At 33.1% G+C, this 24,585-nt stretch overlaps 6 protein-coding genes and 1 long non-coding RNA gene across 9 annotated transcripts in view; 4 read left to right on the top strand and 3 right to left on the bottom strand.

Annotated features, from left to right (window-relative positions):
* Positions 1–3,059: 3,059 nt before the first annotated feature.
* Positions 3,060–4,185, top strand: LOC128672095 (uncharacterized protein). Its single transcript, XM_053749003.1, has 2 exons — positions 3,060–3,250; positions 3,444–4,185. Exons 1-2 carry the CDS (start codon positions 3,212–3,214, stop codon positions 3,663–3,665), a joined length of 261 nt encoding a protein of 86 aa, XP_053604978.1. The 5' UTR covers positions 3,060–3,211; the 3' UTR covers positions 3,666–4,185.
* Positions 4,173–6,586, bottom strand: S2P (site-2 protease). Its single transcript, XM_053748986.2, has 2 exons — positions 6,291–6,586; positions 4,173–6,212 (listed from the first exon to the last, which is right to left on the bottom strand). The coding sequence occupies exons 1-2, from the start codon at positions 6,363–6,365 to the stop codon at positions 4,803–4,805; spliced, it is 1,485 nt and encodes a 494-aa protein (XP_053604961.1). The 5' UTR covers positions 6,366–6,586; the 3' UTR covers positions 4,173–4,802.
* Positions 6,587–6,734: 148 nt separating this feature from the next.
* On the top strand, positions 6,735–8,409 carry LOC128672099 (uncharacterized). The gene is made up of 4 exons (XR_008404913.1): positions 6,735–6,775; positions 7,295–7,481; positions 7,656–7,736; positions 7,846–8,409. It is a non-coding gene; the product is annotated as an uncharacterized LOC128672099 (long non-coding RNA).
* A 1,822-nt stretch (positions 8,410–10,231) lies between these two features.
* Positions 10,232–16,070, top strand: LOC128672079 (uncharacterized protein). The gene is made up of 8 exons (XM_053748987.2): positions 10,232–10,597; positions 10,701–10,979; positions 11,759–11,898; positions 12,157–12,255; positions 12,572–12,794; positions 13,437–13,578; positions 14,182–14,222; positions 14,874–16,070. The coding sequence occupies exons 1-8, from the start codon at positions 10,358–10,360 to the stop codon at positions 15,120–15,122; spliced, it is 1,413 nt and encodes a 470-aa protein (XP_053604962.1). The 5' UTR covers positions 10,232–10,357; the 3' UTR covers positions 15,123–16,070.
* A 395-nt stretch (positions 16,071–16,465) lies between these two features.
* On the bottom strand, positions 16,466–18,278 carry CysRS-m (Cysteinyl-tRNA synthetase, mitochondrial). Its single transcript, XM_053748984.2, has one exon. The coding sequence runs from the start codon at positions 18,154–18,156 to the stop codon at positions 16,624–16,626; it is 1,533 nt and encodes a 510-aa protein (XP_053604959.1). The 5' UTR covers positions 18,157–18,278; the 3' UTR covers positions 16,466–16,623.
* A 307-nt stretch (positions 18,279–18,585) lies between these two features.
* Positions 18,586–19,588, top strand: LOC128672096 (uncharacterized protein). Its single transcript, XM_053749004.1, has 3 exons — positions 18,586–18,724; positions 18,882–18,977; positions 19,461–19,588. Exons 1-3 carry the CDS (start codon positions 18,614–18,616, stop codon positions 19,500–19,502), a joined length of 249 nt encoding a protein of 82 aa, XP_053604979.1. The 5' UTR covers positions 18,586–18,613; the 3' UTR covers positions 19,503–19,588.
* A 2,213-nt stretch (positions 19,589–21,801) lies between these two features.
* Positions 21,802–24,585, bottom strand: part of LOC128672084 (uncharacterized protein) — a 76,274-nt gene continuing 73,490 nt past the window's right edge. For all 3 annotated transcript variants that reach the window (XM_053748992.1, XM_064436090.1, XM_053748991.2), the window contains one exon: positions 21,802–24,037. In XM_053748992.1, coding sequence (XP_053604967.1) covers positions 23,765–24,037 — 273 coding nt within the window. In that variant the 3' untranslated portion in view covers positions 21,802–23,764. The remainder of the gene's footprint in view (positions 24,038–24,585) is intronic.

Raw genomic sequence — 24,585 nt, 5'->3', positions numbered from 1 at the left:
AGATTATTATACTATAATGTTGTCAATACATTATTACCTAACCATGGGTTAAATTATTTTGTCATAATATTGTGTGATTACGATATAATTTATTCTAGTATTTAATTCGTTTATTTAAAAGTTTTAGCTTGACTATAACGATAGTAAGTAGTATAGAGACACTCGATGTTCTTAAAAGATTTTTACTAAGAATAAGTTTTTATCGAGTTTTGGTGCGATTATACTTATTTATGCTTAACTTAGTTAAGTTTAATTTCTTATTGTTAATAATTAACCTGGTGTGTTTATATTTAACAAGATTCTTATTCTTATTATTAAGAATATTATTACAAAAGCCATGTCACATTCCTTTAGGCAACTTTAATGAAATCTGACAGTTATGGATGATAGTGAGAGTATCGATTTCTTTATTTACCTATGTACTTCACCCGTATTATACCTATTACATTATATTTTTACCGTTGACTTTTTTTTATAAATTCCTAATTTTCAAAATACCTAAAACTTCATTTCGTCCACCAGGATCCCCTAACCCAGGGGATCCTCGTGAACTCGTCTATTCATCAGGATCCCCTTTAAATAAAAGTACATAAAGTCAATGTCACTGTCACACTGAGTATTTTTTTGAAATTAAAAAATTTAAGCAGGTAACAAATTAAATCCTTCCGTGCACTTTCATAACTAAGTTTTGTTAACTGGTTAAGAAAAACCCTTTTTTATTATTGTTTTCACAACTGGTTTTTAAACAAGAATACGAAGTGTTCATTCATAACTGACAATCACAAATAGTTAAGAAACGAATAATTATGATTATGTTTTTATAACTAGCTACAGTCAGCAATAACATTTTTCCTTTAACCTTAAATCAAAATAAAAACAACAGAGTTAGAGTTTTTATCGAGAGTATTGCATGCGGAAAACGGATGAGGTTCTTATCTTAATAAATTATCTATTATTGATATGTAAACTGCAATGGCATGACATTGACATTGTCATTTTAGTATTATTTAGTTTTCTATTGCAATTGAGTGCAATTTATATAAAATATATAGCAACCGAAAACTTAAGTGATAAACTATGTCGCTTTCTAAGCCCACCATGGAGTTCATAACGACAAAAAGGGATCGCGAGAAACTACTATACGACGGCCGTCAGTACCATAAAATTAAAACTTATGTGAACGAAAATGTTTTTTGGAAATACTACAATAAAACCGGTTGTAAAGGTAATGTGACATTAAGCAATGAAAACCATATAGTTAAAGAGGGCGTGCACGATATTGATTGTTTACCTAATAGTGCAAAATATCTAGTTTTGAAGAAAATGAAAGATTTGAAAACTAAAATAGTAGCTAATGTCGATCCAATACAAAAACAGTTTGAAGAAGTAGTATGCGAACTGGAAGACGATGGCGTGCACTTAGTTGCTGACTTACCAAAATTTGACAATATTAAAAGTGGTCTATACAAAGCAAGAAATAAGGCATTAGGAGTTTCTAAGCTCCATTTTGAATCACCAACTAAAGTAGAAATACCAAAAAAATATAAAAACTTCCTCCTGGCTGACTATAACGACAATGACACAAACAACAGGATTTTAATATTTTCTTCTTCTGATATAAAAACGTATTTGGACAATTTCGAACATTTCTTTCTGGATGGAACTTTTAAGTCTTGCCCTGAACCTTTCACACAAATATATACCATTCATGGACTACATAAAATAACAAAAAAAATGGTACCTTTATTCTTTGGTTTCATTCATAATAAAACTGAAAATACCTACAAACTTATATTTGAAATGATAAAGTCACAAATTCCAGAATGGAACCCCGTAAAATTGACACTGGATTACGAAATCTCAGCAATGAAAGCGATACGTAAAATTTTTCCGAATGCAGTAATGAAAGGATGTTATTATCATTTTTGTGCCAGTCTTTTTAAAAAGGCGAAACGATTAGGGATTAAATCTACAGTACAAAGACGACATATTGCGAGATGTGCTGGCTTAGCCCGATTGCCATTGAGATATGTAATGGCAGGTTACAAGTATACAATGACCAAATCCCCGAAAACTGAAGCAGTGATAAAGTTCAACAATTACCTAAACCGTTACTGGTTCAGCGATGTAAATTTTATCAAGACTTGGTGCTGCTACGGCGAGGAAATTCGGACCACCAACAATCTAGAAGGCTGGCACGCAAGACTTAATAGAATGGTTGGACGCCAAAAAGCGTCGCTAGCAACAATTCTGAATGTTCTTCTTAAAGAAACAAAAATTTCAATGTCGTTCAAAACAAACAAAAACACATCGAACAAAAATTACCAAGAGATTGACCAAGAAATTGCGGATACTATACATCTTTTAACAAATAAGTCTATCACTGTTGGACATTGTTTAGAAATAATTGCCCCATTTAAATATTAAGTAATAGTTAATTTCACCTAAATTACATTCTGTGTTTGATTTAAGGTTAAAGGAAAAATGTTATTGCTGACTGTAGCTAGTTATAAAAACATAATCATAATTATTCGTTTCTTAACTATTTGTGATTGTCAGTTATGAATGAACACTTCGTATTCTTGTTTAAAAACCAGTTGTGAAAACAATAATAAAAAAGGGTTTTTCTTAACCAGTTAACAAAACTTAGTTATGAAAGTGCACGGAAGGAATTAAATTAGGTAAGATAGGTAATTTATCCTATTTTACAATTTCTAAAAAATTACCTATTGTTATATTATTATTTAATACTTCTGTTTCCTGTATAAACTTATCAGTTGCGATTTGATCCATTTTGCGAGCTTATTTCGGTTGCCTTCGCTTTTGTTCAGCATCTTTATAAAGAAAAAATCAGTCGCCAAAAGAGATTATTTGTTGTTCCGAAAGTGCTAGTAGTTTGTAGCTTTGGTAAATATTATTTAATTTAGAATACGATTTCAAAGTGCTTGTGAAGGCCTAGTAAATGATTTGATTTTGATGTCTACTGAATCTTTAGGTTTCAGTAAAACCTCTTTGCCTTAAAAATAAAAGTGTCAAAAGTGGCAAGACAAGAATGTCAGTGCCAGAATCAGCTGTTTTGTTTCCCGTCCGTATTTTATTTTATTTACATAATTTATAATAACCTTTAGTTACTTCTATTCTATTGTAGAAAGGAATAAAAACATATTCCAGGTGTATTTTTCATCATATAAATGTTTAGATATTAACAATAATGTCGAAACTTCCCAAAGCTGCTCTCAGTTTAAAACAAGTAAGTAATATTTCGTTTGCATTTCACGTGAAATTTTATACGGTTTCTAAAATATTGAAATATCAATAGGTTCCTAGCTCATTCTTAATTTTATATGAGAGATTAACTTAGCCACTTAATAGTATAATCAGTACTGTTTGAATATTTAAATAATTTGAGATATTAATATGCTGTTTTGATTTCGTTGTTCCAGTTTATGTTACGTCAAGAAGTGTTAAAATTATACCGTGATATTTTCCGGACATTAAGGTTAGTATCAGATGAAGCAACTCGAAAAGAGTTGAGGGATTGGGCTAGGACAGACTTTAGAAACAATAAACACCATCAGGATGAAACAACAATCAAAGCCATGCTGCATTATGGGAAGAAGTCATTGAAGGATTTACAAAGCTCACTCGCTCTCAGTAAAAGCTGACATTTCAAATGGGTTCTAAACAAAAATAAGGGCCTATTTCAATGCTTGCTGATAAAGAAAAAATCAAATGATGTCATGAAGTGTTTGATAGGGCTAACTGGCATATATTTTTAGGCAGATTTATCTAACAGTCAATTTATCTGTCACGATTATAATATATTTTATCAGAAAGTTGTGAAACACCTGGCCACCCTTGGCTTTTTATAGGTACAGTACAGGACAAGTTAGACTGCATACATTATATTATCTTTATAAATACCTAGTCAATTTGCCTTAATTTTGGTAAGCTTTTGATGTGGTTTTGATTGTAGCAAGCAAATTGCTGGAAAAATTATCCTTATTTTTTTAATAAAAATATGCATGAAACTAATCAATTATGTCCTTGTTTGAAGTATAAAATTAGATTTTACAAAATAATCAGTTACAAACTTGCTAATAATGTCAATAGGTAAATTTATTTATGTTGTGTGTATACTTAAGGAGAAAGTGAATTATTAAAATGTGATATAAATATATTAAACTTTTTTATTTTACAATAAAAACAACCTATCTACTAAAACATAAAAACATGTATCATAATCTCAGTCAAGATGCACTACTGTTAACATAGGCCTCTCTCACACACATTTTAGACACTATTTGGTCACAATTGGTTGTTCAGAAATAATATGACTTTAAAAAAACCTGTTTACAAATTAAGTACAGTAAAATGCCGTACACAAGACTCTGTAATTACTCACTGCTTGAAAGGAATTAAAGTGACATGCTATATTGAAATAACATTTTCAAAATAGCTAATACATTTGTAGAAATAAATATTATTTTACTATAAGCTAATTATTTTACTGTAATGATTACTACATATTACAAAATCCATTTTTAGGTCACAAACCCTATATCACAAATTTGTTAATTATCAACTAAGAATTAATTTCTTAAATAAATAGTTTGAATGTCAAAAATATACAAATCAGTACCCTATAATAAGTTAAATTGCTCCTTAAACACAAACTATTATGTGGTAATCAAATTAAATTACTAATGATCATATAGTCAATCACATATTACTGCACTGGTGGGTATAATATTTGTTTGAACATACATTTACTATGTTGATACAAAAGTGGCTATTAAGTTTCAATTTTCTGAGACAGATTTGTAGAATAAATATATCAACACAGGTCCTGTAACCCCCGTCCCCACCACTACTGTAAATACTGTGAAAAACGTTATGAAGTCACCATTTCTGTTCAAACATTTTGCTATGATCTGGATAATGTTCCTTGCTATGTGATGACCATCAGTCCCATAACAAGGTAAAGTGTTTAAAAAGCCTATACCCATTGAGAATATAAAAATATACCTCAAAAGTTTCTCAAATTGAGTAGGAGAGAACAATGAAAACAGTTTTATTCTTGGAAAGTATTGGTCTATAAAAACTGTTTTGTACAAATCATATGGCAGTCCTAAATAAAGTACAGGATTTTTCTTCTTCCTCTCAATTACTAGTAAATATGTGACATTATTCAATGAAGGTTTCATGCAATGGGTCCCTCTAGGACATGAATAACCACCTGCATCACTACATTTGCTGATTTTTTTCTTAATCATATCTCGAGGCTTTAGACATGAGTACTGTCCGGGTAACACTGAATCTCCCCCAACTTTGGGCTCCATGTATTCAAAACAGAAACTAAATAAATTGTCTTTCGGACAACACTCTACCACATCATTTTCCTTAACAGTCTCCATCAAGATCTCATCATTTTGGGCAATAAATTCTGCGCTAGTACATATCCCAAATCTTTCATGGGCCAAGTGTAAGCAGTATGACCAATCACTGGCACACTTTACCTCACATCCATTCACAGAAGTAATAATATCCTCCATTTCTAACCCTCTGAGATCTTTCAATGGAGAGTCATCAGTAAAACCTGTTACTCTCACTCCGACTTCACTCTCATATGCTATGCTGAACAAAATAGGAGCTGAGAAAAACATGAGTAGAGCTATAAACGCCACAACAACATTATGCCATACTCCAGCACAGTATATTCTCAGTCTTTTGGTGATAGCCAAATTATTTAAATGATCTGTATTGAGGTGCACAAATGCAACAGGAATGATTGTAAACACATATACTCCAATTGCAAGTAACTGTACATCTTCTTGTGCAGCTGCCATTGCATGCCCGAGCTCATGAAATATACTGCTCAGTCCAATAGCAAGGAAGTACACCCAGAAATCAGACGTTGGTATGTTTACCCCCGGCAGAATGGCCTTCACTTCTGGAACACTATTCAACTGGATGGTTTCGTAAAAATGTTCATATATAAATGATAATAAAGTCCACAATGCGAATGGTAGGAAGATCCAAACAGTAAACAGGTATCCACAAGTAAACCACTTTTTAAGAATGCGCGATAGGTTTTTGCTCCAACGATAAATAAACCGATTGAAGGCTGTTGTGGTCCATGAAAAATTCAATATCCCGACTTTCAGTCCAGTTCCTTCTAAGAATGTATAATATGGGTAGTGCATACAGCTCTGAAAAGACACCAAATCATTATTAGGTGAATGGATTTGCACGTTAATACAATATGCTGAATGGATTTCCTTACACACCTTGAAGAATGAATCAAAGAACCAAATGACGACGTAAAAAGCTAAGGCAAAAGAGCACAGCACTACGAAAGACATTTTGTTATGCTTTTACAAAAAAATGTAAGTACAATTTTATTGGTCTTCAATTGACTTTGTTTTAATTTTAAATTTTCTATGAATTAGGCAGGTTAGGTACCACCTAGCATTACTATGCAATGAAAAGCTACTGGAAAGAAATAAAGACGGCCCGGCCGGCTCGCTAGTTGTATTAGTGCGCAGCGCAGGCAATGCAAAATGTAAAGCAAAATCGATCGATATTTTGGTGTTGACATTGACGATGATATTGACATTGACAAAACTCTTTACTCTAATCCACTGGCGAATTTATTTATTCTATTTTTATTTCATGTTTTATCTGTATTTGAGACTGCAGTCACGGCTAATGGTATGAAGTGTGGACGTGTACTTATCAATATTTTAAAAATCGTGAAAAAATATAAAACATGGTTAATTGTGCAATCAAATGGTGTGGGAAGACGAGTTCTACGTCAAGTTATTCAAAAGATAGTATAACTTTTCACAAGCGTTTTTCATTTTAGTTTAACAAAAATTCAATATTAAGTTGGTCAGTACGTCAGTTTTAAAAATGGGGAACCGTTGATGTCTTTCGGACCTCTTTTTCCCACTCACCAATATTCCAATGTAGTGCGTCTCTCTTTTTTTTCCATAGTGCGTTCCGTGTTCAGTTGCAAACATTGATATCATAAAATATCATTCCAATCTATAATTAGCTTGGAAATTACTTTTTTGCTTAGGTAGTACAAAAATTTACCTACATATTATGGTAAATTTTGTATACTTGTGCTAGTCGGATGACAATGCATTATAATATATGACTAGAGATATAAGAATGTATGTTTCTCAAATGAGCTAAGTACCTATACCAAGAATTTTGAGATTTTGTTAAGTTGAAGATTTTATAATGAAATTCTTATTACTAGAACCATAGGTACATATTTTTTCAGGTTCCCCAAGGATGTATGAACTAAGGAAGTCTGGATAAATGCTACTCGGAGAGATTTTTTTTCCAACGAAGTACAGTGTCATATGTTCCAGACACTTTTTCACGAAACCACCAGATTGTCACGAAAGCTTGAAAAATCAACGGCGTTTGTTTAGTTTATCCACTCCTACACTAATTTACCAATACTGGTAAGTATCAATTCATATAGTTTTGCCTACAGTGCACTAAGAATCAATTTAACTGGTGAAACTACCTATAAACCGAAATTTTAAGTTTACTTATCGCTCAGCACATAGAAATACACGAGAACAACTTGAGTGCAATATACTGATGTGATATTATATAATCTATATATTTTTTAGACGCCAACGCAAGACCTACCAGAATTTTTAACACCAGAAATTCTTCTAAATCCCCAGGTCACGGAAATCAATAAAAATACGGTAACAAAGTGTCTAGTATTATTTTAAGTCAGCATTAGCAAACATATTTACATCCGTAACCGTTAAGCTTAGAGAACTAATAATTAATAATTTGTGCGTTTTATTTTAGACAAAATCGTCTCATGAAATAAAGTGTTCAAGATCAGCTCTCTAATTTTAAGGACGTTCATTATTCAGGATTTGATAAAATCATGGTATTTTTCTAAACTATAATTTTACCTATATATGAACTAACCTTATGAAATACCTGAAATGAATTACAATATGCAGATTTAACTCCAAGAAAAAGGAAAATGAAAAGTCAAATTGGTCACCTTCTTTTTAGTTTGACTAAAAAGAAGAAAGATATAAAGAGGCTGGAAGATAAAACAAGGAGACTAAAAAAGATAGCTTCTAATTTAAAATAAACTTTAGACACACAAAGAGATCATTAATTTTTAAAGAGAATGAAGAAATTTTAAAAAGTATTGGCGTAGAAAATAGGGAATTAATTCAGCCACAACACCAAAAATTTCTTAAAGGGAATTCAAAATTCAAAAAAATTCTTTATTCAATTTAGGATGATATACATCATTTATTGACGTCAAAAAATTATTTAAACTAAGTCTACTGCAGCCTTTCAAAGCGCAGGTGAAGAAGAAGCGGCAAACTTCAAACTTCACCGCAGCCTTTTCTCCATGGACGTCAATTAACAAATATAGGTCTTATACATATATATATATATATATATATATAAATTAGGAGGACAAATTTATAGCATTATTAAAAATGAATATCATTATTAATCAATCAATTAACAAATATAGGTCTTATACATATATATATATACATTTATATCATTATTAAAAATGAATATCATTATTAAAAATGAATAATTTGAATGAATAAGTAAAATAAATTAATAGTTGTATTTCCAATAAAATTATTGAAAATTGTCATATATATATATATATATATATATATCAACAATCATCAGACTTGTAATATGCCTTTTTACAAAGTACTTCTTTTATATAATTGATTATTTTCCCTTAACTTTAACTTTTTTAAATAAGTTTAAATTTTTTCGGACATGCATAATGTTGTCAAATATGTCTTTGGAGGGTAAAGTTAAAATATTAATATCTTTAAAAAATATCTAAGAGAATCCCTTCTCCTCAAACCATATATTGCTCTTTTTTGTAAAATTAAAATAGCACGGATTGCTCTTTTTTGTAAAATTAAAATAGTGTTGATGGTGCTATAGAATATTCCGAAAACTAAGTATTTATTTATTGGCACATTAACAATATAAACATAAGCATTACATTTTTACATTAAATCTTAAGTCTAGTTCTAATGTTTAAATCTTTTACAGACGTGCACGGCTAGTAATCTAAAGAACTTCGTGCATTTTCATTAACTTTGCGTTTTTTTCACCAAAGGCATTTATTTTCGTCAGAAAAAAAATTAGCACATGTGCCAGTTTGGCAATACATGGTAAATTTACACAACTTGCAATTTTAAGAGTTATTACATTTAGGAAATCGTCTAAGAGCAGCCCATATATATTTCAGAAGCAAAATAATTAAAGTAAGTTTAGCAACACAAGTTTTTAGCAAGAGTGTTGCGGATGCTCGTGTTTTGTAAAAATGAGCTGACTCTATCAGGTTTCGTAATGTTATCCCTACTGCAACTTTTTTAAAGGTCATCAATGACCTTTTTGATATCTATGCATGTCTGATACATTAATGTTTTCAATTTAATAAAACTTTACTTTATATCATCTGTTTTATTTCATTTAACTCTCTCTACTCTACTTAATCGAACAAGTAATTTTAAGGTCAAGTAATTGTAAGGTATTGTATAAAAAGTTAATTGTGCAAGAAAAGACAAATTGTTGATAATGTATTTTGGTCAGAATAAAACAAACTTATTATCAATAAGTACTCGTAGGGTCGTTAAGGTAGATAAACATGCAAAAGCCAGGTTAGTTTGAAAAATATAATTTTCCATATTGACCTAGCCGGTGATCGAACCTCTCGTTTAGCAGGCGGCGGCGTGTTGACCGCTGTGCCACGGCGTTCGTCGAATATGACATTGTACAGTGTGTAGTGTAGGTAGTACAGTGTGAAGTGTAGGTAGGTACCTAATCAAACGAGTCCATACGTAGGCAATACTTTTTTCAAATGAAACTTAAATTCTTTTATTCTTATATCAGGAATACATATAAAGAACATTAAACTCCTTAACAAATCGGTTTTTGATGTAAGTAATAGTATAGGCTTAATTAATAGGACTAGATAATAATACTTTAGGGTTTGTACTAATAATATATCAGTCTTACTTTGAAATAAGGAATATCGATTTCGATAATTTTCATGTGTTTTTTTTTCCATGCCATATGCATTTTAAGCGCGGCCGCACATGTTTGGTTTCTAAGTCAAAATAAAATCTGCAAAAAAAATAATAAAACTTTGACAGTTTAAGATCATCACTCACAGTCAGATTGACAGTTGGTTGAATAGATTCAATCATTGGATTGGAGTTGTTCCTGACTTCTGCGTGTGGTATATATTTCTGCAGAAATTGTAGCAATAACAATATTGTAGCACTTCATAAACTATTTTAACATGTAAGTGATGAGTTGTACGGAAAATGAAAGTGGCCCTTTTGTCATATTCTTCGTGCCGGCAGTCGTTGGCTGCTTGACCATACTCCTGGCCAGGCGTTGGGCAAATTCGCAAGTGACTGGTAGTTCATCTACTGCAGTGTCCAGGCGGCGAAAGATCATTAAAGATCCGCTCGTGAAGCGGCCTCTGCCGCCAATTGCTACAAAGATGGTGGCACCTGGATCCAAAAAGAGCTCAGTGACTAAAAAGGTATTTATGCTCAATCCACATTAATGCTTTATTTTGGAATAGTCGAAGAGACGAATTTTATTTTTTTAAATACCTATTGTAACAATGCAAATTAACTTTTCAGTCCTCACTCCCAGTTTCTGAAGAAGATATGAACAATACTGGAAAACGCGTTGGGCGATCTCGTCTTCAGCCAGCGTCTGCGACGGTCGCTTCAGATATTAAGTTAGCTGATGGCCCTATGCCACCAAAACATATTCCATTCCCATACATACCTCAGGATGGGACATTGTTGTTTGAATCCATGACTTTTGTCTTCACTTTGGTGGCAACAGGATTGCAGTTCTTGAATCTGTATAGGACTGCCTGGTGGCTGCCACATTCCTATACTACACAGGCCATGGTGAGAATTATAAAAATATAATATTTGTCTGCCAAAAGTAAAAGGCCAGCCGGGTCAAACAATGATATGATTGATCACATATGATGAAATGGCCTAAGATCAAACATCTTGGAGTATTGAGAGAGAGGCTATGTCCAACATTGGGACATTAAAAGGCTATTAAACCATTTGCCCCATTGCTATGTCATCTCTTTCAATGCTTCTCTGTCAATATGTACAAAAATGAACCATAAGTTAGAATAGTCCAGTTTCTTTAACTGTAAAGCACTAAATTTATTATCTTATTAGTGATTTATACGAAGAATAGCAATAGCATAATTGATTGCTTTGTGTCTGAATAGTAAATAAACATAAAACATAATTCTTCTCAATGAACAGTGGAGATTGTATTGTGAAAGTCATTAATGAATCAATTGTAATAAAGAAATTTCTGAAATTTAGAAAATAGCAGTATGTTTTTCTAAAATATGTTCTAACAGTACTAAAGAGTTCCACTAGTTATATTGTTTTAAATCATAGGACTAGTGAGAAAAAAGTACCATTAGTTCTGCCATAGGACTATTCAATAGTACAGATGGGAACAAAAGATAATCCACACTCCGCATCATTATTTCCCGAATCCTATAATTTATTGGAAGACAAGAGTGAATAGGCATTTTTTTAGCTTGCATGTAATAAGATGTGGTCACATCTTTACTTCCCAACTGAATATATTGAAGTCAGCGAGCGCTCAAATTTTTAATTAAAACAAAGTAAGCATAAATCTATTCCTTTTTCAGAATTTCTACCTTATAGATCCTCATCTTGTGGCATTTATTGTGACAATAATATGTCGGAGACTACTGCTGACTGTGTCATTGGCAGTGTTGAGGTCTTTCCTTGCTCCAAAACTTATGCCACATGCCATTATAGCAACCAGGTAAAATTGCTGTAGTTTGAAGTTTATTTGCACAAATACAATTACAATACAGATTTTAATAACTTAAAAACTGGATCAATTTTGTTAAATTTAATAAAAATAAACTTTATTTTTCTCCACAACAATGCAGTTGGTGTTGACTCAACTTGAGATAGTATAAGTAATATTTCCGTCATTTCTTTTGATGTACTTATTTAATTTAAAACAACCAAAATTGATGTAGTATGTACCTAATTAGGTTTTTTTTCCATTTGTCAGAATGTTCATACTAGGCGTGGTATTGGGCGCGCTGGCTTGGTGCACATACTTCATGGTACTCAAGTTCCCACTTCTGAAAATATTCTTTTTGTGCTATCCGTGAGTATCTATGTTATTACAAGCTGTTCTATGCTGATTTTATAAATCGACTAATTTAAAATACTATTGACAAAAATGAAAAAATACGCATATAATGAGAAAGACACACTTTTTTTTTATTTTTAATGAGTCCTTGTTCATAACTGTTTTTCTTATCCATATACGAAAAAGTTTATTTCCCTCACTGTGCAAAACTAGTTAAAAAAGATTATTTCGTATTTCTGTTAAATATGGTTATGTAACAACAAACAAAAATATCAGTTATACAATTACCACATTTATAAGGTCAAATGATAACATTGTGTTCTAATTTCAGCGTGATAATATACTTCCTGCTGTTTGGCTTCCAATTGGGCCCGTTCCTGGAGCTGAACAACTCTGAGTCTCCTCCGCTGCACTGCTGCAGTCACGATCCGCAGCAAATCAAGGCTGAGGTGGAAGTGTTGAGGGAAGACTTCAACTTGAGAGTCAAGAAGATACTGTTCAACTCCATCGTTGGGGCATACTATTCGAGTTTTATTCCGTGTTGTTTTGCACAGGTGAGTATTTCAAAAAAATGCATTATTGAATCTTCTTCTTCATAGTTGTATTCCTCATGGCTGAGGGTCCTGGACATTACGTGGAATTAAACACACACCACAACTTCCTTGGCACTATTAATGGAGTGTTTTGCCATTGCTTTCTCTATTTCACATACAATGTTTTCCTTCACTGGAAGCGAGTGGTGGTCTATGAAAATTGGTATACAAACTGGCACGAGTAGTATTCGAACCTGGCCCTTTCGATTCACAGGCGGGCGTCTTAACCATCACACCATCAACACTTCAGATTATTTATTATCATGTCTTTGTCTTTTAAATGAAGTAAAGGAGAAGGGAAAGGTCGTGTCATATTGAAAGGTAAAATCTATGTCAGGGAACTGTAGAATGGAAAATTGACAAGACCATTCGACGTCATGGGGGATATTAAACTGGAGACCTCTAGTAATCTATAATAATAATAACATGTTTTCGAAATAAGTACTTTTAACAAAATAATTAGACTGACTTCAATATTTCTAAAACTCAAAACCGTGAAATAAAATCAATAAGAAGGTTTAGGTTTAGTCCAACATACAATATTGTATTGGCACACACGTATGACTTGAGGAAGTCGGTGCCAAGAAAATGTTTGTGTTTCAGTCGTACTTGTACTACGACGTGTACTCGTCGTCGCAGCAGACCGCGTTCGTGTGGGGCGGCCTGTTCGGGCGCTTCGCCAGCCAGCTGCTGGGCGCCGCGCACTGCGACCTCGCGCACCGCGCCGCGCTGCATCTGCGCTCAGGTCAGTCCCAACCAACTGTTCGGGGACGCGCGATTATTTCGAACCAGTTTGGCTGTTATTAATCGAAACGAAAGATTTGGATAAATTTGAAGATTCTGTTTAGCCGGCAATAGCGTGTATAAAACTAGAATTTCTCCAGTTTTTTAAATACTTTCGTTCCAGCCAGTTTTATTTTTTTACAAGTGTATGCATGTAGTATTCAGGGTTACTGCATGATATCTAACGCATAACCTTCCAAAGGCGCATAAGGTACATAGAGACTAGCATCTTTTGTTCTACGACTTTTGTCTAAACGTAATAAATACAAAAAATTGCCTTTTTTTAGTTTCAATGTCGTTTCTATAAAACGTTAAAACTAATCTTAATCGATTCCGCTACATAACACTACTGTTACTGCCTCGTGTTGCTTGGCATAGAGTTAAGATGTGTAGAATCGCAAATTAGATTGATTTTTTTATATGAAAAAAAAAAACTACGAATCACGAAGTCGTAGAATAAAAGTTGCTTGTTTTGATGTACCCAAGTAGTCTTTAGGGAGTTTTGCGTTTGATACCAGTGACCCTTTATAGTGTATAGTGATGTGACGTGCACGTTCGGTTGCAGACGCGCCGAGCGCCGACGACGCGCAGCACGCCAGGTTCCACGTGAGTGTTGTTGTCTCTGTCTCTCTCTCTCTCTCTCACTCTCACTCTCATCGCCTCTACAGTCTGGCGGACTTGTTGCCCTCTATACTGGCTCCCGACGTTCCATTCTGATTTCAAAATTAATTACATACCTATTTCATAAAATATTAAACAAATTATATATTTAAACGATCCAAATAATTAAAATTGAATTATGTTTAGTATTGAAGTAGCTTTGTGGGTGAATGACAGCCGAAACTTGACGTAGAAATTTGTGGTATGTAGGTAGGTCTTGGGGAGTGTTCCCAAAATTCGTACGGGAACTACGGGATAACACAGTAATATAGTCATATTCATAATTTAATGTGTTTTTTTTCTCTTATAAATACAAAAGTTACAAGTGTGCAATCATACTTCAATACGAGTAGAATAAGATCTGAAATTTTAAAAATTTTAATGGAAGCGATAGCCCGATGCGATTTTGTTTAGAAATAAAAGTAAGTTATGTACTGTTAGTATAAATTGATAAACGATGATGAATGGATAACACCCTTGTTTACAAAATATACAACAAGGATTATTTTAAAATAAGATCTTAATAAGAAATTCAACATTTTTGTTGTGAGTTGTATTGATTAAATGATTACAATAAAATTTTGTATTTTTTTCCAGGCGGTTTTCATAAACCCTTCAGTGTTGCTGTGTATGCTCCTGTGCCTGCAGCTGTCACTCATAGTGCTTCAACTGTGCCTGTTATTCAGCTCCATAGCATGGCACAACTTCTTATCGATAATAATACTACTATTCATAAACTACTACACCTTATTTAAAATGATGCGTGATTATCTAGTCGCGTGGAAAGTGTACAGAGCAGAATATATAATCCAGGATAAAAATGGACCCCTCCCTGGTCTAAACTAAGTTAACGTGTTTTTTTTTTAAGTGAAAGTCCCCGCGCACAAAATTTCCCGCGTCTCAATGAAGTGTTGAAGGGTCTAGTCGGAAACCCTTTGGAACGTTCTAGATTGGTTGGTTTTTTATTTGTGAAACTGTCTTTGGAACGTTCTAGATTGGTTGGTTTTTTATTTGTGAAACTGTCTATTAATTGGTTGTAACTTTTTCATATTTTTTTTCGTAATCATCTTTGTATGAATTTGGGGGTACTATAAGTCTGCCCAAGCTGGTCCAGTATGTTATCTTGTTGGTTCTACCTCAATAACACATTACATTATATGAAATTATGTGTATTTTTATAATTACTTTCATATTGTACAAGGATTGATTGCTTATTTATGGTGTGCATTGCAATGTTGTTTCGTGATTCAAATCCTGTTCATATTTTAAGAGATTTCAATATTTTTAGTATATAGAAGGTACCAAATAATACCCCAATAGTAAAATTCATTAAAATCGTACCCTTTCGTCTCGTTCCATGTCAAATATTTTTGTTTAAAGTATGTTTTCATGTTTTCATGAATAAAAGGTATACTTAGTTCCTCCAGATAACACTAAATTTGGTGCGAGATAAGTAAAATAGAAAACGTAAGTTGCCCCCCCCCTTCTTCTTTGAACACAGAGTGAGACAATTGAAAATAATATAATCATATTAATGTTGTACTTAAAGTTGTTTAGGAATCGCGCTTATATATTTTTAAGGATTCGAACAAACATGCTCATTTTGTTGCGAATACCGTTATATGTGAAATTGTATAAGACTGACGTTAACTAAAGTAAGCCATTTGTTCCAACAATCCTGTTCTGTAAGTAAAGTATATCACACTCAATTATGTAGGTGGAAAGTTGTTATATGTAACTGTGCATCAACTGTTGAAAACTTGAACAATTCAATTATATCATTTACTTGCCCTACTATGATTTTTATTGCTTTCCTATACTATCAATGTTTTAAATGTAAATTTTGAAGTGTTAATGTATGTGTTACACTTTCACACAAATCTACATACTGGATGGGTTATTATGAAATCTGGTATATGGGTGGGTTGAATATAACCTGGAATAACACATAGGGTACTTTTTATCCCGAAATTCCCACGGGAGTGAAGCCTCGGGGCGCAGCTAATTGATAAATAAATAATTAGAATGTGACAAGGGCTGGTTTATAGAGAAACCTGACTTGATGTTGTGATGGCTTGATTACACTTTGAATAAAAAATCCTTATATATCATAAAACAAAGTCCTGCTCGGGATAAACTCGAAAACGACTGCACGGATTTTCATGTGGTTTTGCCAATAGATAGTGTGATTAGTGAGGAAGGTTTTTATTTATTGTTTTTATAAAGGCGAGGCCGGGATGGCCGCTAGTACATATATAAAATGTTCTTTATAAACATATATTAAAACTGTACAGTGTTTCATTTACACCAATAATACAGAACAGTACAACAATAATATCATAATATTTCACTTAATGAAAACCCAAGATGGACCTTTATTACTGTCATTGATTTGAACTTTACTTGACTTCATTGTATCTCTCACCACATCACATGCACTCAATAGTTCCTTGTCCTTTCTACTCAATGCATTTTGCCGGACTGCTTGGCGGAATTCAACCAATGTGTCAATCAAGGAATTCGATACACTATCTTGTGAAGATTGCTTCAAACTTAGACCAAACTTTTTAAGAACACTAGTGATGTAATCTGCAATTAACAGCACTGGTACTGGATAATATCCATTTGTATCCAGTTTCATAATTTGATTAGTATTCTGGATTAAATCTTGAAGGTTACTAATGCAAGCAGCAGTATCAAAGTCTGCTTTTAACACCTCTATATTATTTTCTTCTACTTTCTGTAAATCTTTTAGTAATTTGTACTTATAGTCACCACTTTCAAAAGAAGTATTGTTTACATATACTTCAGCATCTTTCAAAAAGAATTTGAATTTATTGAAGACATTCTCGGCTGTTTTCATGACCTGATCATTATATTCCATTGGGTATCTGTAGTTGGACATGAGACAAGCCATCCGGAAAGTATCTGAACTGTAAGAGTTTAGCAAATCTGTGATAGATATTGTATTTTTCAGTGACTTTGACATTTTCACATCTCCAGACACATGTAAATGGCCCACGTGTATCCAGTAGTTTGCCCATTGCCTAGTTTTGTGGAAAGCACAAGATTGGGCCTCCTCATTCTCATGATGAGGGAACTGTAGATCAATACCTCCTGCATGGAAATCTAGCTGAGAGCCAAACACCTTACTGACCATTGCAGAGCATTCTATATGCCACCCAGGTCTTCCTTTTCCCCAAGTAACATCCCAACTGGGCTCCCCAGGTTTTTGACCTTTCCATAGAGCAAAATCCATTTTGTTACGCTTATTACTACTAGTTGGTTCACCAGAATCTTGCATTTTCTGTAATTTTCCATAAGCAGGAAACTTACTAGTATCAAAGTATACAGATCCATCACCTGCTACATATGCCATCTCAGAGTGTATAATTTTCTGCACAAAATGTTCTATACAGGTCATATGTTCTGATACCCTGGTGATTATCATAGGTTTTTCCACATTTAAACTTGTCATATCTTTCCAGAATTCGTGCTCATATTGTTTTGCTATCACTCTAAAGTCTGTATTCGTGTCGTTACCCTTTTTTATTATCTTATCATCAATGTCCGTGACGCCCATAGCGGTCACAAGCTTTATATTGAAGAAAGATTTCAATATTCGTTGCACGATGTCTAATTTTACATAACAACTTGCGTGTCCTATATGCGCCGAATCGTATACTGTAGGGCCACAGGAGTACCATGTAGCAACGTGAGGGTCACTAAGAATAACAGGCACGCGCTGATCGGCTACACAGTTGTAAATATAAATACCTGTAGGGTTCCCATTCGGCATGAGCCATTTAGTCTCCTTGTAAGGTTTTAAACTGCAAACATGGGACAATTTTCTGCAGAATACAGGTAGTAGTTTTCTCATATTGATGCTTTACTTAGCGGATTATACCATTGCAAATAACAAATAAATATTTTGCGATTCAATGAATGGAAATAAATAGAAACAGCTGATGGGACTGTCAATCAAGCAAGAGCAAGTCATAATAAATATTATGTCACTGTCTCTGTCATTGACTATTAACTTTTTAAAATTTTGCGAGCATGGGAGTGCGAATCAGGTCCAGTAGCAGCTTGTATAAATATGGCAGCAGCACACAGCACAGCAGGCAGGAGCGATTCATATCGAATATATATGTCAAAGTCAATGGTCGATCTGCCTGTCGATCAAGTGCTGTTCGGCTGCCTTTGTCGAAGTCAGGTCAATCAAGTCAGTTTTGTTTGGTTCTCTTTTTAATGGATTTCACCCTTCTGTTATCATTTTCTTGAGTTTTCTGATCTATCTGCATTTGCCAAGAATTTTTGTGAAACAAGAATAGAAAATGGTTACCACATTTGGCCCCGACGAAGTTGGACTGGAAGACAAGACCACTTGTGCTGCAATCAGAGCCGATCTCAAGACATGTCTTCTGCAAAGTGATTGCTGCAGAAAGGTTTTTACTGTTTTTTTTTTGTGTGACTAGTGAAAAATAAAAACATATAATTCTGTAAAGCAAGAAAAAAACACATTTTCATTTAGAAAAATACTTTTATACAACATTATATGGGACAGAACATGGATGTTTTAATAATATATGTTCTTTTCTTCAGGATAAGAAATCTCCTAGAGAATGTCTTAAGCTAGGCATAGTGCCAGACGAGTGTCTTCAACTACGAAAAATATTTTTTGAATGTAAGCGATCATTGGTGAGTACTCAACTCAAAAATCTTCGCATAAACAAAACAAGGTTTTTCAGCTTCCTTTCATTTGCTACTCTATATTAACCAATCATTATAATAGTATTCTAGTTTAAAATTATTCACATAAACATTTTTTTTTCTTCTAAATTTTTGACAAGGCTTTAGTGCACTTTGTGTGACTATGTCAGCCTCATGGGGGATCTCTAATATAAACTTATCTAGCTACATAGCCAATATGAAATTAAGTATTTTTATCGGAACCCAAAGTACAGGATGGCTCACACACAAGTTACTTACAAAACTTGCTTTCGCATTTATAATAGTTGAGACTACTGAATTATTCATAATAAGGTTATGTCACTTGAATTTTTACTTTTTAGTTAGGTTTTTTTCAGTTGAATTTAAGTTTAGTTTCAATTCATTTAGTTTCTATTTAAGATTAGTTTAAGTTTTAACTTAATGTCACTTTCCAATATCGAATTTTTTCAGTTGGACAACCGGAGGCGCTTCAGAGGACATCGGGGATACTAAAGTATGAGCTGTGATTTTGTTAGTATTAGATAGATCTTTAATTTTAATGATATGAAATTGTTGAATAAATTTGTGTTATTTTAATATGAATGGCTTTGAATTCTTCAGACAGTAGAATCTTGTTAATTTTGTGCCAGTCTAATAGATATAAAAGACTCAACTACCATAGATAAATTGGTTTTTGGATTAATTTTACCTATGGATAAAAGAAAACAACTCAAAAATATCTTCATTTTATTACAAAAATAATTGAAATTCAATTGGATCTTCTATAATAATCTATATGGAACTTTTCCATATTGCAAACTAGCTTTACAAGCTTAGCAACACAATCATACAAATTTTAATATTTATTTGGACTAAGTCTATATGTTGTGTTATCTTTTAGGGTCAACTAAACATAATTATGTGTGGTAAGTTTTCTAATATTGATCCATGTACAGTCAACAGCACGTCAACCTACCCAAATTCATTGAATGTTAGATTGTTACCCATGCGGTAATTTTTTTTTATTGTTTATAGTATGCAGGTACTTACAATAGATAAATTATACAACTTAGTCCATTTTATCGTAGCCCTATTTTCTTAAACTCACAATGACTTCCAAAACCTCTTCTGCACAATCTGTGCATTTACCTATCAGTACCCCCTAAAGCTGACACTCGAATGTCTATTTTGCTTTACACAAAAAACGAATTGTGTAATAAAATTCATAACATTTTTGCGTTTTGTGTAAGGCAATGCATACTCACTATGCAACATTATATGGCGCTAATTACAGAAACGAAATAGGTAATATTGTATCATTATAAATTGTGCCGTGGGATAAACCCAACATGCAGCGCCACTATTGGTTGCCTAGTGAGTTTTCAGACATAAAGAGTTATAAAACAAAACTTTAAAAGCAACAACTAAGTATTTATAACACTAATTTATTAATTTGTCGAATGAAATTGGCAATTTTAAGAAAAATCTATTAAAACTATCTCAACATTTTAATACTTATAACTAAAGCAACTGCGGTTCGAACCTCCACACGAGGTGTTGATTCTGATAACGATAAGTCAACATCTTGATGATTTTTCTCAATAGTTTTTGATTTAACGTTTGCAGAATCGACACCCCAATTAATCTGTAAGCTTTTTTTATTGCTATCTACAAATTGACTAAAGGTAGCACCACTGCAAATAAATATTTCATGTACCTGTTAAACAGGAACAGTTTTGTGCAAAAACTTCTATAAATAATTTTCAGTTGAAGAAATAAAACACAGGGAAACATACTTGAGTGCTGTTGTAAAATATTTTCTAGAGTTTAATTTCAAATATTTTATTAGGAATTTGATAAAAATATTTAGTACTTATACTAATAAGTACTAAATATTTTTATCAAATTCCTAATATACACTAGTATATTTATAGTGTTTATTAATTTGTTTATAATGAAAGATATTTAATTGGTGTGTATTAAAATACGCGACAGCTATTTTGTTTAATTAATAAGTAAGGTTTATGGCACTCCGATTGATATCTATCAATCAGTCACCGAATTACTATTAGGTAATTTTATATTAGAAAGCAAAAAGCAATAAATAAGTATAGGTGTGTAAGTATTATTCGATAACATTTACAGGATTGGTCGTTGCACGTATTGTCTGAGAAAAACTTTTAATGTCATTGTAACTTTTAATTGCAATGCCCCAAGAAATAATTATATTATATCAGTTTCACTTCCGCCAAAATATTTTAATTACTTTTCTATGATGTTGATCTAAGCCAATTCGATTAGCCATACTGGCTGAGCAGGCTGGAAGTGAAAAGTGAGAAAAAATATTTGGAATAGGAAAGTTTGGTTGACCAAATATGTTTACATGTTTCACTATAATTTGCATCTATACAGGGTAATTTTTAAAATTAACACTTAGAATTTTGTGAACAGATACGGAAGTATGAGTCGTTATACAAAAAAATCGATGTTATTATATTCTCAACGTCACGTCAGGTAGGAGGCCGGTTGTACAATCACAGCCAAAGGTTTTTTTTTACGCTGACCCCGGGCTGGGAATAAAGATGAGAAACAGAGATGAGAGCGATCCAAAGAAACCGATGCCAGAAAATGACAATATTTTTTGGTCTCCCATACAATTTGGCTCATCAGTTAATCGTATCTGATATAGAAAGACGACATTTTTCCTTTATTTTCTGTTTATTTCTAAACGTACTACGTATATTGTGAAAATTAGTTCAGTTAATAAAATAATGCCCTGTATAGAGGTAAGACAAAAAATATTGTAATAAAAATATATAGGTTATATTATTTTTTGGTTTCAAATATAAATGTTAAAATTAATATGCCCAAAAGCTAGTTACGAGTATAATAAACATAAATCTTATATCTTTTAAACTTTTCAAAAAGTTTAAATAATGGCTACAATATTTTGTTTTTAGGTACGTATACTTTATTTTGTATTACCTCAAGTTACTGTTTGAAACATAAGTAGGAATATAGTTAAGTATATTGTGAAGTTGGTACAGAATGATATGTATCAGAAGATATGTACGGAACTACCTTAGCTGTAAGTTTACTGAATGAATACTATTTGTCTTGAGAATAAAATTTAAATAAGTATATTTAACTTTGTACTAATATCTTTTGGAAGACTTACATATAAATAATAAAAGGAATATGGAAGAAACTTCTAGAAAAAAATTGTGAATCGAGTGGGGCATTGTTTTTAAATTCCTTATTATAACGAACTCACTTGCAGTACACTAATTTCGATTTTACATAAACATTTAAATGGCAGTGAAAACATGAAAAATTAGATGATTTTTTTACTTTTCAACTTTGAAATAAATCAGCCAGTGACATTTTTTTTTCATGTTTCTAAACTAGGAGAAAGTCTTTCTCCATACAGGTTTCTAGCGTATCCTGCCAATAGCGAACTTTTTTCGATGATTTTCTATTAATTATTAACCTTTCTCGACCATCTTAACTTGGCAATATCTAAGTAAATAATGTCCGTTTAGTGTTATTTACTCAAGAAAGCTTTTACACGTTATAATGAAATTGGGAGATGTAAAACAATCTTTCTATCGTGGTCATGGTTCTTACTCAATTCTGTAAACTTTATAGTTCACATATTTATCCCGTAGACAGAGCCAAACACAAAACGCGAAGACCATAAGTACCTATTTAACTTGTTGGTGGAATTGAGGTTCTGAAATAGCCACGAGAAGAATATTTCGTTCGCCTATAGCTAACTTTGTCCGTAAATAACAACTGAACGGACGGTAGGGATTTAAAGATGTTGGGCAAAAGCATTCTAGTGAATCGAGGGAAGAAGATGAAAATATATCTTAAAATCTTATCCTAATTTCCCATAGGAATAGAACACGTCTTCGACACGAACAAACATACTGTCCTTAAACGATTTATAATAATACTTTGGTCCATTTTGTTCACAACGAGTGCTGTTCAATGACCAATACTGATTTCGAAAATGATCTTAACATTTTCTCTATAAAACTAATAGTTATAGCCTTATACATTAGGAAACATTTTTTCCTAAACAGCGTTTTATTGATTCATGACTCGGGATTTAAAAAATAGGCTGGCGATTTATCTAGATGGCTCCATATTATTACGTCCATTAAACTGTCTAGAAACTTCTGAATTTAGATGTAGTATCATGTCTTATAACTTACAAGATATACACAGCCAAGATTCGCGAGATTCTAGTTTTTTAACTTTTTGTATTGAAATCCCAGATTGATGCCCTAGTGAAAATGTGTTAATATACCATGTGTACAGATACCTTAATTTCAATTTCATTTAAACGCTGGCTAACAGAATTTTTTCTCCGTGTTACTTGGTCCGTGGAACGCCATCTGCTAATCAGCTATATTGCGCAAAAGTATTTTTCGTGGAAACATGTTGCATAGTGGATACCAGTCTTAAGATTAGAAATAGTGTTATAGGTATTGACGCTATTGAAGCCAAATTTTAAATAATGTAGACATATTGCCTAAACGATTGTCTAGGCGAGCCTTTGGTACTTTTTTGCTTTCGTCGCGACCACTTTTTAGTTTTTGACTGTTGTCAGCATAACACCATTTCCAACCAATCTATAAAACAATTACAAACTGTTATGAACTTTCCTATAATCTTCAATGGAAGAACCTTAGAACCTTAACCGACACGAGATCAAACCGAAAGTCCTATAGGTCTACACAATGTTGGCCTGTCCGGCCAGCGTTCTACTAGAAAGTCTGTATAGGTCTGTAGAGGCCGGTGTAGCCGCAGAGACGCGCGCGCAGCGCTGTCACCAACATGGCGGCGCCGGACAGGTTGTCCAACAAGTTGGCGCACTCGCAGACCAACAGGTACATCTTGTCGCCGTGCTGTGCGACGGACTTGTGTAGCGCTATCTTTCTCATGCCCACTGAGTGAGGGAGATGGCGGTATAGCATCCTAGCTCCGGTCCAATACAGCCAGTTCCTCTCGAAACGCTCGCCGTCGTCTCCTTCGAACACCTGAAATGTTAGTGATGAAAACTTGTAAATCATGCCGCCATTTTGACGTTCACTGACTATTAGCTGACGGCTAAGTATTATTTAAGTAACAAATACTTAAATAATACTTAGCCTAGCTTATGAGACTTCGCATGTATTTTCATCCCCATTATAGTAATTTGGGATTGATTGATTTTTGAAGATATAAGTACCTAGTGTATTTTTTTACGGGGGTCTTAAATACATGCATACGAACATACAGATAGACAGACTTTCGCATTTATAATATTCGTATGGTATTGGTTACTATGGGTATGGGTTACTACAGTAACAAAATTTATAAGTTAATTGGAATTTTGTAGTCAATATAATGCACGTGTTATTTCTCGCACATTATATAGTTGAGGCAACAGATTTCCATTAGTTACCAACAGGGGCAGCTTTCGCACATGTGTTGTACCAGATTACTTGACTGTTTGACTCATAAATCATACTACCAACGAATCACTAATACATACAATATACCTATATTATCATGTATTAATGCTAATTGTTCGAAATTGGCCGGG

This window comes from Plodia interpunctella, chromosome 8, assembly GCF_027563975.2.
Source record: "Plodia interpunctella isolate USDA-ARS_2022_Savannah chromosome 8, ilPloInte3.2, whole genome shotgun sequence".
Taxonomy (NCBI): Eukaryota; Metazoa; Arthropoda; class Insecta; order Lepidoptera; family Pyralidae; genus Plodia; species Plodia interpunctella.
The sequence above is the reverse complement of the archived record's forward strand: the minus strand, read 5'-3'. Positions and strand labels throughout refer to the sequence as shown.

What these genes read in the sequence shown, in the direction of transcription:
- LOC128672095 (XM_053749003.1), top strand. Translation starts at nt 3,212, where the DNA reads ATGTCGAAACTTCCCAAAGCTGCTCTCAGTTTAAAACAA. An exon ending in CTGCTCTCAGTTTAAAACAA is followed by an intron (nt 3,251 to 3,443) that starts GTAAGTAATATT and finishes TCGTTGTTCCAG; the next exon opens with TTTATGTTACGTCAAGAAGT.
- S2P (XM_053748986.2), bottom strand. Translation starts at nt 6,365, where the DNA reads ATGTCTTTCGTAGTGCTGTGCTCTTTTGCCTTAGCTTTTTACGTCGTC. An exon ending in TCTTTGATTCATTCTTCAAG is followed by an intron (nt 6,213 to 6,290) that starts GTGTGTAAGGAA and finishes GTGTCTTTTCAG; the next exon opens with AGCTGTATGCACTACCCATA.
- LOC128672079 (XM_053748987.2), top strand. Translation starts at nt 10,358, where the DNA reads ATGAGTTGTACGGAAAATGAAAGTGGCCCTTTTGTCATATTCTTCGTG. An exon ending in TTCCGTGTTGTTTTGCACAG is followed by an intron (nt 12,795 to 13,436) that starts GTGAGTATTTCA and finishes TTTGTGTTTCAG; the next exon opens with TCGTACTTGTACTACGACGT. An exon ending in CGCGCTGCATCTGCGCTCAG is followed by an intron (nt 13,579 to 14,181) that starts GTCAGTCCCAAC and finishes GTTCGGTTGCAG; the next exon opens with ACGCGCCGAGCGCCGACGAC.
- CysRS-m (XM_053748984.2), bottom strand. Translation starts at nt 18,156, where the DNA reads ATGAGAAAACTACTACCTGTATTCTGCAGAAAATTGTCCCATGTTTGC.
- LOC128672096 (XM_053749004.1), top strand. Translation starts at nt 18,614, where the DNA reads ATGGTTACCACATTTGGCCCCGACGAAGTTGGACTGGAAGACAAGACC. An exon ending in AAAGTGATTGCTGCAGAAAG is followed by an intron (nt 18,725 to 18,881) that starts GTTTTTACTGTT and finishes TCTTTTCTTCAG; the next exon opens with GATAAGAAATCTCCTAGAGA. An exon ending in TTGAATGTAAGCGATCATTG is followed by an intron (nt 18,978 to 19,460) that starts GTGAGTACTCAA and finishes GAATTTTTTCAG; the next exon opens with TTGGACAACCGGAGGCGCTT.